The sequence below is a fragment of the Tasmannia lanceolata genome, unplaced genomic scaffold (genome assembly GCF_043159265.1).
Source record: "Tasmannia lanceolata isolate RefF3 unplaced genomic scaffold, GAP_Taslan_0.1 ptg000005l, whole genome shotgun sequence".
Classification (NCBI taxonomy): domain Eukaryota; kingdom Viridiplantae; phylum Streptophyta; class Magnoliopsida; order Canellales; family Winteraceae; genus Tasmannia; species Tasmannia lanceolata.
In genome coordinates, this window is record NW_027518682.1 from 21197620 (window position 1) to 21209670 (window position 12051).

A 12051-nucleotide genomic window follows, 5' to 3' on the forward strand; every position below is an offset into this window, starting at 1 on the left:
TAATGGCTTCTTTTATAGACCGATTTCAGGAGGGTTCTGTTTCTTTCAGACATAAAATGAATGTTAGTATGTTTTATTTTTAAGTAGAAAAATGGGCATAAATTTGTTTTACGCCAATTTTACAGAGGCTAAAAGATGGGTACAGTTTTGTTTGGGTGTTCACCTCAAATTGCAATATCTGGTGCAACTTGGGACTTAATTAGGCTATGTTTAGGAGTAATATAGAATCAAATGGAATTGTAGTGATTCCATCGCAATCTCTATTGGTGCCAATGTTTCTACTGTTAGAAGAACCGGATGTAATTGCTATTTTTACTGTTCCAATATTAAAAACACAACACAGACTTGGAGACAGGCATTGGATTTGCTTGGAATTACTTCTCTTGGAATTACTTCATTGTGTTTGGGTGTGCGACAGACTGAGATAGTAGGGGAATAAGCAGGGTGTAAGAGAGAGAGAGAGAGAGAGAGAGAGAGAGAGAGAAAGAGAGAGAGAGAGAGAGAGAGCAATTTCCAAGATTTTTCAAGCAAAATTCTACCTTTTAAAATGTGGAATTTGAATTGAAATTTATAAGAGGAAGTCAAAAATGCCATATAAGCAAAATGAGACCTCCATCCTCTTGATTTTGGAAAGAAAAGAAGAATTGCCGTCACTGATTTGAACACGCAAGAAAGCAGGACGATGGTGTAAAGTTTAACGAAAAGGCCAGTACACACACATATGGGATTTACGTTCTAATCAAATACAAATCCATGCATCCCACCCGCCTGTTAAAAAACCAAATCCACCCACACACTGGCATGTTCCCCTTCTATCTGAATTTGCCACAGAAATGGCAAATTGATTGAGCCCCCCGTGCCGTGGTCCAAAATTTTATCAATTCCCTAACCGTTTGAACCAGATTCAAACTGGGCAACTTGTTACTATCCCTGCTTGAATTGAAGAACTCAAAGAAAATTAAAAAAAAAAAACCATCAGGACTATGCCCACGCATAAGCAACAGGGCTCCGCACTCGGTGTTGCTGACTACTCCATGTTATCCAACCAAATTCCGCCATTGGATTTCCGGCCTTATTCTTTGAGACGAAGGTCACACTATATCTGAGCTTATCCCCCACCTCCCTGAAAACAAGACTTGTAGGCCTCACCACCACCCTCACATTCGTGGGCCCGCCAATTGTCATGTTGTACACTGAACCCGCGGGCCCAACATTTGTCAGCTCGCGGCCGTATTTAATGACCCTTCGCGACTTTCCAAATTGGACGGAGAATGATGGATAATTGAGGTTTCCTGGGTCGGACAATTTTCGCCGGCACGTGATATTTGGGCGCTGGGCAATGGCTTGAATCTGCACAATAGTGTATTTCAAAGAGCATAGGAAGGCAATGTAGTCTTCAGTAGTGATGTCATAGACAAGACCTGGTGAGAGGGCTTTTTGGGGGTCCACATGACCGGATCCATGGGCCAATGGGGTGGATATGCCACCATTGGCGGCGTCTCGGAGTGGGGATTTCGTGTTGTCAACAACATAAGCTGTAGTCATTAGAGCGGATTTGATTGCACTCGGACTCCAGCCAGGGTGCGCGGCTTTGAGCAATGCAGCCACGCCACTGATGTGGGGGCATGACATCGATGTGCCTGCATTACAAACAAACAATCTAATTGAGCATGGCTATTGAATTCAGCTCTTTTGTTTAAAGAAAATAATGCAACCTATTACTGACGAAACATCCCCCCAGGGGTCGGTCAGGTTTCATCTTGAAATATGTTGTGCAAATGTCTTGTATTCGAGCATTATACAGGGCCTAACATACTAATGTAGGCTAATGTGTAGATTAATGTGTGCGACACACACATGGGTCGAGCTGACCGGCCAAGTTGCTCTGGTGCGCAAGGACGGTTTTCAGGGCAGTACAGGGCCTAACATACTAATGTAGGCTAATGTGTAGATTAATGTGTGCGACGCACACATGGGTCGAGCTGACCGGCCAGGTTGCTCTGGTGCGCAAGGACGGTTTTCAGGGCAGTACCCCCCCCCTAGAGGAAATTTTAATTTTTGGATTTCCGTTAAAGGGTATTTCAATAATATTTCCACGAAGGGTATTATGGTAATATTCTCATTAAAAAAAAAAAAACACACGTTTGTGTAACTTAAGTTTTCTCTGTGTTTTCTTGGTAGAAGAGAAATTGCTCCCCATCTCTACCCCAGGGAGTATCTCACCCAAGAACAAACAAAGCTCCACCTCACCAGAGGATAACAAGTCTACCCAAGAATAAAATAAACACCAGCTTGCTATTCCGAATGGTGGTGAGCCAGTGAGAAAAGCTGAAGTAGAGGGAGGTCTTTCTAGGAAAAAGAGATGATGTAGAGATCGAGGTGAGGTAGAGATTATGGTGGCCAATTCCGAACAGCTCTTTGTTCCATGCTCTCCTTGTCTGTTCTACACATGTCCCACAAAAGTGGCCTAATCAGTAATCCCATACTTTTGAGTTGTGGGTCTTGTGACCCATCCCCAAGGTGGGCCCCCGTCTATTCCATCATAAAACTTGTGCTCTGTAACACACTACCTATATTATTGATCTTGGGACAGCCTCCTCTAGTGCAAAAGACCAGTCATAAATACAATATAAAGGGGCTGTCCCAAGCAAGAAAGGGAGCGAATAATTACAAAATAAAAAACTTACCAGACATGATGTTGAATTTGGTTCGCCTTGTGTCCTTAGCCAAACCAGTTGGTCCCACCGAACCGGACCATCCGGCCAAAATATTAACTCCCGGTCCGATCATATCCGGTTTCAAAATCTCCGGTGTCACAGTATTCGGCCCCCTCGAACTAAAAGCCGCCACCACCGGCGAAGGATGCACGTTCAACACGGTCCCACCAAAACTCAACACAGCCGTCGGATTCCGATCTGACCGCACATATCTCCTAATCAAATCCCCCACCTTTTGCCCCACCGCAACCGCCGGCAATAAATGACTGTCCGCCACCAACTCCTCCCCGCTCGCCGCCGTGTTCGCCAATATCATCCCAACCCCTCCCGCCTCCCTCACTACTAAACCCTTCTCCACACGTGCATTCATCCCACGATCACACACCACAACCTTCCCCCGCACGTGTCCCGGATCAAGCGTGCCAGGTAAGCATAAATTCCCCAGTCTGTTACCCTGCGCACTCCCGTTCACGTTATAAACCAAACTCACTTTTCTCAACCCCATTCCTTTCCCACTATAAAGAGAAACTCCAGTGTATTTAACTCCGTTTCCGAGCAATGTATAGGCCGGAAAATCCCTGTCTAGGGTTCCGGCTCCGATTGTCGCGATCCACGGTGCCACGTTGGCAAGTGTATCCCTCCCGGGCCCACTGTTTCCAGCCGAGCAAGCAACGAAGACACCACGATCAACGGCCAAGAACGCTCCGAGCGCGATCGTGTCACGGAAGTACGGTGCGGAGCCTCCACCGAGCGAGAGCGAGAGCACGTCCACGCCATCGGCTATGGCTGTGTCCAAACCAGCTAGGATATCGGATCCGAAACATCCTTCGCTCCAGCACACCTTGTACGAGGCCACGCGCGCACGTGTGGCCATCCCACGTGCAGTCCCAGCCGCGTAGCCGAGAAGGCTGGCGTTAGCCGATGGCGAGCCGGCTGCAGTTGAAGCCGTGTGCGTGCCGTGACCGTCTATGTCACGTGCGGATTCATTCTCTTTGGGCTTTTCTCCTTTATATACCATAGACATTCGGTACCCCTTCGAGAAGCTTCTCGCTCCGATTAGTTTACGGTTACAGGCTGAAGGATTAAAATCAATTCCGGCCTCGCACGTGCCACGCCACCGTGAGGGTATTTCGGGCATTCCGGTGTCGTGGAAGCTTTCACTTTCCGGCCAGATTCCGGTGTCTAGGACGCCGACGATGACGTCTTGAGAGGCCTGGTCGAGGTCTTGGCTGCTGTGGCCGGCCCATAAGCCCATATTGGAGTCCAGGCCCAGGAAGCCGGGGGTACGGGTGGTGTGGAGTTGGTAAACAGGGTCCGGGTAAATACCCAGAACGGATTCGGATCTTTGTAGGGCTAGGGCTTGTTGTGGGTCGAGTGAGGCGGAGAAGCCATGAAAGGCGGAGTCGTATGTGTAGAGAACGCTCTCTGTTGAATCGATAGAGAGAGATTGAAGTTGGGAGGCGTACCAGTGTTGGTGGGTGGTGTAGGATAAGGGTTTTTGGCTTTTATTCATGTGAATAATGTATGTTTGTTTGGCAGAGTGTGTGAAATAGGGGAGTAAGAGGAAGAAGGCCCAAACCAGAGAGGCCATAGTCTCTGAGAAAGTGAAGAAGATAGTGATAATGAGGAAAATGGGGTGTAACTCTTTAAATAGGAAAAAGAGGTAACGGCGAACCGTCTGTCAGAAAATGGATTAAAGAAGCGAGATGGGGAAGGACCGTTGTCGGGTTTAAATAGAAAATATTTATTAAATGACCTCCGAATTACTATTAACTACCCAAAAAATAAAATACTTCTGTATATAGTGTTCTATTGTGGGAGAAGTTATTTTCGAAATGGAGAATGACCGTCAAGTGTCAACAACCCACTTCTCTATCATTCAAAGTCTTCAACGGCTACTTGATAAGGAGAGCCTGTAAAACTACGGAAAGAGTATTCGGGCTGGTCAGTCCAGGTTCCGATTACGTAATCACCTGGTACAGAAGCCCGTTGGGTCCTTATATAAACTATGAGAATGCTAAACTCAAGGGCGCCCTTGTAAAAATGAGGTGAAAGAGCGGCCTCATTGGCTGCATGTCACCATCTTATTTGACTTTTCAGCCATTATTAATGCAATAAGGTGAGGTGCAGCAAATGGGGGCTCCCTTTCACTTCATTTGAGCAAGGATGCCCTTCAATCTAGCATTCCTCATAAACTACATATTTTTATCATTCTAAGCCCTTGGTACGAGTGGTGGTCTGTTGCATGTGAGAGCAGCCAACTCGTGAATGAAGACAAAATCTACTGAAAAGTCAGCCCGTGTGTCTGCTTTCACATGCAACGGACCATCCGCGAAATGTCTTATGCAGTCGACTCTAGCAAATCCCGTTATTGATATTCTTGCATTTGTTTCGAACTTTGTATAATTACCTGTTTAAGTATTTTATAGTCCTAAGAACGTCAACATTAGTCATTTGTCAGCAACAAAACCAGCGTAAAAGATGGACGTTTTATGATACTAGGCGTGCTATAAAATACTGTCTAACAAGGACCTACAAAAGTGCCCTAACTCCAAACTTTTGAGCTGTTACCTAACCAAGGCGGGCCGGCCTATTCCTTCATAAAGCATGTGCTTTATAACGCACTACCTATATTCGCCCCCTTTTCTTCTCCGGGCCACCCCATGTAAGGTATTTATGAATTATGGCTTCTCAATTTACATTAAAAGGGAGTGTGGTCCGGAGAAGAAAAGGGTGCGAATATATCATTTCCCAAATTTAGCGTCAATTCAGTGGCTATTAGGTGAAAATATTCAGACAAGGGACTTTGGAAACATCGGTAATGTCAAGAACGCGGTTCCGGCGGTTTTGTTATGGGATATTTTGGTGTCGTAGTGGGGAGGGGAGAGAGCGCACGCGATAAGTCGCTTTTGGGGTTGTTAGATGAGGATTGACAACGGTTAGATTTGATGACGTGGCTTCCGTCGTTCACGTGCAAGTGTGGGCAGCGCCGCAGATGGTGCCGCCTTCAAAGCCAACAAACAAGCTTAAATTATTTTTCCCCCCTCTTCCCTCTTCCCTCTTCCCTCTTCCCTCTTCCCTCTTTTATCCTCCATTCCTTATTCTATACGTGTAGATGATCTGAACCGTTCGAATGGTAGCAGTATCTTTCTTCTATGGCTATAACACGATTGTCACCTTCCAATAAAAGGACAATCTGGGGATTGACAACCTAGGTTAAAGAAAAGTTTGATTAAATGTCTACTTTTGGAGGGTTAGGATCATCTAATCAACATCCTGATTATCTATTATGAGATTCTAAGGCGTTTAATTTTGGGTCCAATAATTAGTTTTGGACACACAATCGGTTGGCATAATCTTAAACGAACAGGGTTATTTTATTTTATTTTGAGAACTGATTGTGAGTCCAAAACTGCCTGATTTATCAGCAGATGAAGATGATTAATTTATTAAGAGCTATAATGGAGTCTTAGATAGGCCAGACATTGTTGATGCATGACTAGATCCCTGCATGGTATAGTTGCAAGGTGAAAAATCTATTTCAAGATCACTATCGACTTTTTAAAATCACATCACGACACGTGTTAGCCAATCCCAACTAGTTTGGGACAAAGGCTTAGTTGAGTAGAGTTGAGTATCAGTATAATTTGGGTTAGAGGCCATACCCTTGTACACTCAACAACCTTTTACATTGCTAGGGCCTAGGAAGCTAAAGTTAATATTTTATAATTTGATGTGCTTACCTATAGTTGTGATTGAAATGACCTATAATTATCAACTTAATCATTTTTTGTGAATGAGTTATTTTCTTATTCGTCTTATCTGCAGTTAAAATTAGAAAACTCTTATTTTGCAAATACATCTAATTATACAGTCAAGAAGCCTAAATCCTTCTTCATCTTCCTTAACCTTCCATCATCTAATCTCGATTATTCATCTTTTTTGGTATGAGATCTAACACGAGTAAAGTTACAAACACTTGAAGAGGTGCACCTCTTTGAAGCGTTGAAGCGTTGATTATCTTCCACTCTGTTAGATCGTGCAAAAGATCAATGGTATTGGAGCCATCAACTCATAGCTCATAAACTGTGGTCGAGATCATTGTCCACACTCAACGTGGAATTTTTTATTAATGATATCAGATCCAACGTGGTTTAAATACAATGCTTTGTCTGTAGACCATTTTCATGCACAACTAACTAGTTTTCTATCCTCTAAGAAAGTCATTTTTTTGGAAAAGATTTCTTACTTTCCATCACCTTGTGAAATAGTTGGAACAAAAGATGAAGGTGTTTCTATCCTATGGTGGTCGAGAATTCTCGTTAGTAGAAGTTTTAGATTACCTAGTGATGGGGTTCAAAATATACGACCAACTGGCTGTTGACACGTGGCCCTCACAGGGGCCACTGCAAAGCCAACACCTGTCCTTTGCTAGGTATGCTGCCTGGACCAATCAGGGACTTCCACCAGCACCTCCTAGGTTCCAACTGCACCTCTTAGGTATGAGATCTGGTCCATACAGGGGCTACCACCTGTCTTGGACAGGTGGAAGGACAGGTGGCTCCGAATCACTATAAATAGCCTTCATTTGTGCTAAGGTGAGGGTTCTGAAAAAATCTAAGACCTTTAGTGTTTTGCTCTGACATTGCTCTACACTCCTGCTCATACTGACTTGAGTGTCGAAGCGTCCGTCCGGAGTACCACTCCGGGTCGGTCTTCTGACCCTTTGTATCCTTGTCTGTGCCTTGTGCAGCGCAGGACTCCATCAGCCCTTCAGCTGTGCCTTGTGCAGCGCAGGACTCCATCAGCCCTTCAGCTGTGGCCCACCAGATTAGCCCTTCCATAACCTGTTACCGATTTTAGACCTAACACCTAGCTAATATGTTACGTGCCTAATTGGCCGTGACAGAATTAAACAAACAGAAATTAGAAAAGAGTGGAGAGAGGTTGATTCGAGGCAACCGGACCTCCTAATGGCTCGATTCGAGAGGAACCATGACTCTTCTACAAAGTTCTTCTCATCTTTTCATTGAATTGCTACTACATAAATACAAGCAAGTGGGAGTGCCACATCACAAGTAACTAACTCCCACTACCCTAAACACATTAGCCACAACGTACTAATGGCCATTACACTAAAACACACATACCCTCTACTATGCACTAACCCAACATACAACCTAAGAAAATACACATAAACATAATCATGGGATCATACGTTGCTCTCATGTTGCTGGGAACCGGAGCAAAATAGATTTGGCTAAAGAAAACATCATTGCATTGTAGATTTGGTATTGACAATGATGTATCAAGCAAAAGTGCTAAAACACAAATCATCGACTACCATCACCTCATTTAAAGATTGGATATTACTATCATCGGTTATTTAAGAAGTATTTTTTATTAGTCTTTTTTAGTTACTCCTCGTACCTTTGTATGCAACTATAGTACAAGAGGAATGCTAGATTCACATGCACCCTTGCAGAAAAAGGTGCAAAGGGCGCCCCTATTGGTCAAACACAATTAAAGACATTTATCACCGTAATTTTTTATGCCATTTTTCAATGGTATTTGACCAATGGTGACGCCCTTTGCTCCTTTTTCTGCGAGGGCACGTGAGAATCTAGCATCTCTCATGGTGTATAAATAAGTTTGGGAAATGATAAATGCACCTCTTTCCATCGCTTGGTACACCTAGCTGCATTGTATGTGTCAATCAGGTCACTCCATTCGTTAAATGTGAACTACATCAGCATTGACGCTCTAACACTTGATGGGACATGGGACTTTGTTCTTGGGTCGTCAGTGTTCACTGCATATGTGGTAGAATTCAAATGGGCCTTTAAGACAAAAGTTTATGCAGATAGTAGCCATGATTGCGTTAAAATATCTCTTGATTTCGAAAGTCTACAACAAACAAGTAGGTGTCGATTTTTTTCAAAACATTTAGTGTAGGTATCAAGTTTGGTACCATATGTACTGGGTTGGCAGTGTATACTATGAAGCGTTGGCCCATTGGTCAACTTGACAAGTAGAATACCTTTCTAATTCAAGAAAGCGAAATGATATATTCACCCTTTTTTTTTCCTGGCCTATTGGGATAAGAATTGTTTTTCCCTTAACCCAAAGAAACGCTCACATAGGTGGTGGACCCTCCCAACAAGCTAAATGGATAAATCCAATTAGTTATCATGAGATATTAGAACTCTCGTTTTGGCTTGTCTTGATAAACAATTAGAGTTTGACTTGGGTGGGATTCCTAGACTCCTACCTTGAGAAGGAGCCTTATAGTCCAGGACTACTATTATTATATAAGTAGTCGATATCTCTAGAAAAGAGATATATCATGAGACATCCAATCTCTCCTCATTCTCTCTCTAGTTTCGTTCTCTCTCTCCCTACTCTCTCTAGATCCATCATCCGTAAACTCTCAGAATTGTGACCGTGAAGAACGAAAGAGCGACTCTAGTAGCCTCTCCTACGACAAACAACGAGATCGTTACCGGATCGATTGCAATATCAACGGGCTCGTAATATAAAGCCAAGATCCTTACTTCTGTTCTGCGTTTGGGTTACGCAAATAAGGTATGACTCGCTAACCCTTTTGCGTACAAGGTGGTTAGTGATTGCTTTTTTTTCTAACACCCGTTGTAGTGTAAGAAGGGTAGTCGGGGAAGAAAAATGGGCTACTTCCCCTCAAGAAAACATGATCTTTTTGGGACCCAAGTCTGCTTGAAAGCTTCAGTTGGCAAGATGACATGACCAGAAATTGCATTTACGGGAAGACTGATGGTTTGGAACGCACGGTTACTAGGAAATATGAAATTGTCTGTATTCAAGTTATGAGGAATGCTTTAGCAATGCATGACCTCATTGTAATGCAAAGAGACATTTCGCACTTTGATCTTTATAGGCCTGGTTTGGATTCACTAGGCTCTAAAAATCATGCCGATCATGTAACCCTAACATCCAATAATGTGTTTTATTTTCATTGAATATGAACTTTTGCCCATGTCCATGTATGGTAGCCATGAATTTTTTTCCATGGAATAGGGCAAGTAGGGTGGGAGATGGAGATAACTGAGAGGGCATTGAGTTTCTTTTTTCCCCAGTTTTTAGCTACTTCTCGCCCTCTCCTCACTATTGCCCTATCAATTCTCTCCCTCACCCGCTCCTTTGCTCCTCTCCCACTTGATAAACCAATATTCAATGGGAATTTTTTTTTACAGCCGCGAAACATGTGCAGTTAATTGCAAGCGTCGTGGTAAAATCGTGAAAATGTTTCAAAGGAGTTATTTTCTTGTTATGACGCCCTCAAATGAAGGATCTTGATCATGCTACCATCATGGGGTGGTGCAGACAGCCCTACCTACAAAATTCAAAATCTAAAAATTATCCTTCTTTTTTCTTTCTAAAAGCAATCTTCTTTCAAAAAATGCTTCCATTCTTTTCCCAAAATTTCTATACTGCCGCAGGTTTATTTAATACACTTGAGACAAAACTTCTTAAGTCTGAAATACTGACTTGGTGGTTGATAGAAAAAACATAATACATAATAATGAGTTTTTATATGATATATGCACCTGCTGGCCCCCTTCATTTTTCACTTCCTGTCCTAGATAGACCATGCCCCAAAACTGGGGCCCATAGGATGATCCTAACCCTTTGATTTGTAGCACCAGGATCATCCTATCACATCAATTTTTGGGGCATAGCTTATTTATGTCATGGATAAATAAAATGAATGGTTTGGATCATCCATTCATGTGGCCCCACTATTCTTTTTGGGCTGTACACTGCACACAGCACCATATAAAAGGGAAATGATATATTCGTGCCGTTTTTCTTCCTCGGGCACACCTCTTGTAGTGTAAAAAGAGTTGTCATAATACACTAGAGGGAATTGGCCCAGGGAAGAAAAGGTGGCGAATAATAATAGCTTCTCAAAGCTCAAGTATTACTCATATTTTCAGGGAGCTGATAAAAGGCGCACCCCTCTCGATTTATGTTAACCCCTCTTTTTTCAACATTTTTCTAAAGAAGAATAAGTATCAACATCAGCTTCCTTTTTCTTATAACACGCGTCAGGCAAATCAATCCACTCCCTCTTGAATCTTATGGAGAGATAAAGCGATGTAGTGGCTAGCCGTAATCAGTGTAAATGGGCTTCATAGTGGGATTAGTGGGAGTGTGGATCTTTTTCTCCTGTTTGTTTATAGATATGTAGGTAGACACTTTAGCCCCACCACCTTCTTCTCTCACTCATTTGATTTCATCTACCAACCAACCCCATTCTTCATTCCTCATAATCTCTATTCATTACATTCTCATGATGTCATGTCTTTCATAATCACAAGTTAGTATACACTGCGTATATACGTATATTTCCATCTACATAGAAATGATATCCACACTCCATTGCTTTATTAATGTGCCATTCTTCTCTTTATTAACACTTTTTTTTTAAAATTTTAGTGCTAAAGGTACTAAAATGAAAGAAGTGTTTAAGACAGGGAAGAGTATCATTATAAACCGAATGGAGTGTGGATATCACTTCCCTATATATTTAAATATATACATAGGTTGTATGAACTTACAAACACCATTAGTTTCTATGCTTTTTCAGAGCTTTGCCTTGATCTTATTGCATAGTTTCTTGGTGGCTAACTTTGGCTGAGGCAGGAACATGGCCAATGCAGTTTTTGTTCATTGCAAAAATGGTGGATTGAGGGAGTTTTCACTGAAAGGTCTGTTTGGATGCATCAGTGTCCTAGGAGAGCAGTAAGTAGGCAACTGGTAGAGTAGTTAGGTAGTAGGCAACTGGTAGAGTAGTGTGGTAGTAGTCTCCTAGTAGAGTAGTGGTGAACCCCATTATGTGTTTGGTTGTCAAGGGTGGGTCAGTAGTCCACTTGTAGAAGAGAGAGAGGGAGAGATAAGACATAAATCTCACGGCTAATAGTTTTTTAATAATAGAGTTGAGAGGGTGCAACCTCAACATACAAGGGATTGGCACAGAGAGTAACCAGTCTTTTGGGATTTTTGGCTCCTTTTTTCAGCTCAAACGAGATTTGCTAGTAAACTAGTGGTAAAATCTTCCATATTGTACAACCAAACAGGCCCTTTTTTAAGGGTTTTGGGAGGTGTAGAATAACACAGTCAGCTCAGTAAACAGGAATCCGAACAAATAACAGTGAAGCGGCAGAAAATCAATGCCAAGAAACGGTGGTTCTGTACGTTTTGATGGACAATCGCAAAAATACTTGAAATTATATAAAGCCCCTTTCACTGTTGTTCCAATCAGCAGAACATATCGTTCCAACAAGCAATTCAGATA

At 42.7% G+C, this 12051-nt stretch overlaps 1 protein-coding gene across 1 annotated transcript; it reads right to left on the reverse strand.

Moving 5' to 3' along the window:
- Positions 1-862: 862 nt before the first annotated feature.
- Positions 863-4408, reverse strand: LOC143877932 (Subtilase family protein). Its single transcript, XM_077380259.1, has 2 exons — positions 2688-4408; positions 863-1640 (listed from the first exon to the last, which is right to left on the reverse strand). The coding sequence occupies exons 1-2, from the start codon at positions 4306-4308 to the stop codon at positions 982-984; spliced, it is 2280 nt and encodes a 759-aa protein (XP_077236374.1). The 5' UTR covers positions 4309-4408; the 3' UTR covers positions 863-981.
- Between the last annotated feature and the right edge of the window lie 7643 nt (positions 4409-12051).

What these genes read in the sequence shown, in the direction of transcription:
- LOC143877932 (XM_077380259.1), bottom strand. Translation starts at nt 4,308, where the DNA reads ATGGCCTCTCTGGTTTGGGCCTTCTTCCTCTTACTCCCCTATTTCACA. An exon ending in CAAATTCAACATCATGTCTG is followed by an intron (nt 1,641 to 2,687) that starts GTAAGTTTTTTA and finishes TTTGTAATGCAG; the next exon opens with GCACATCGATGTCATGCCCC.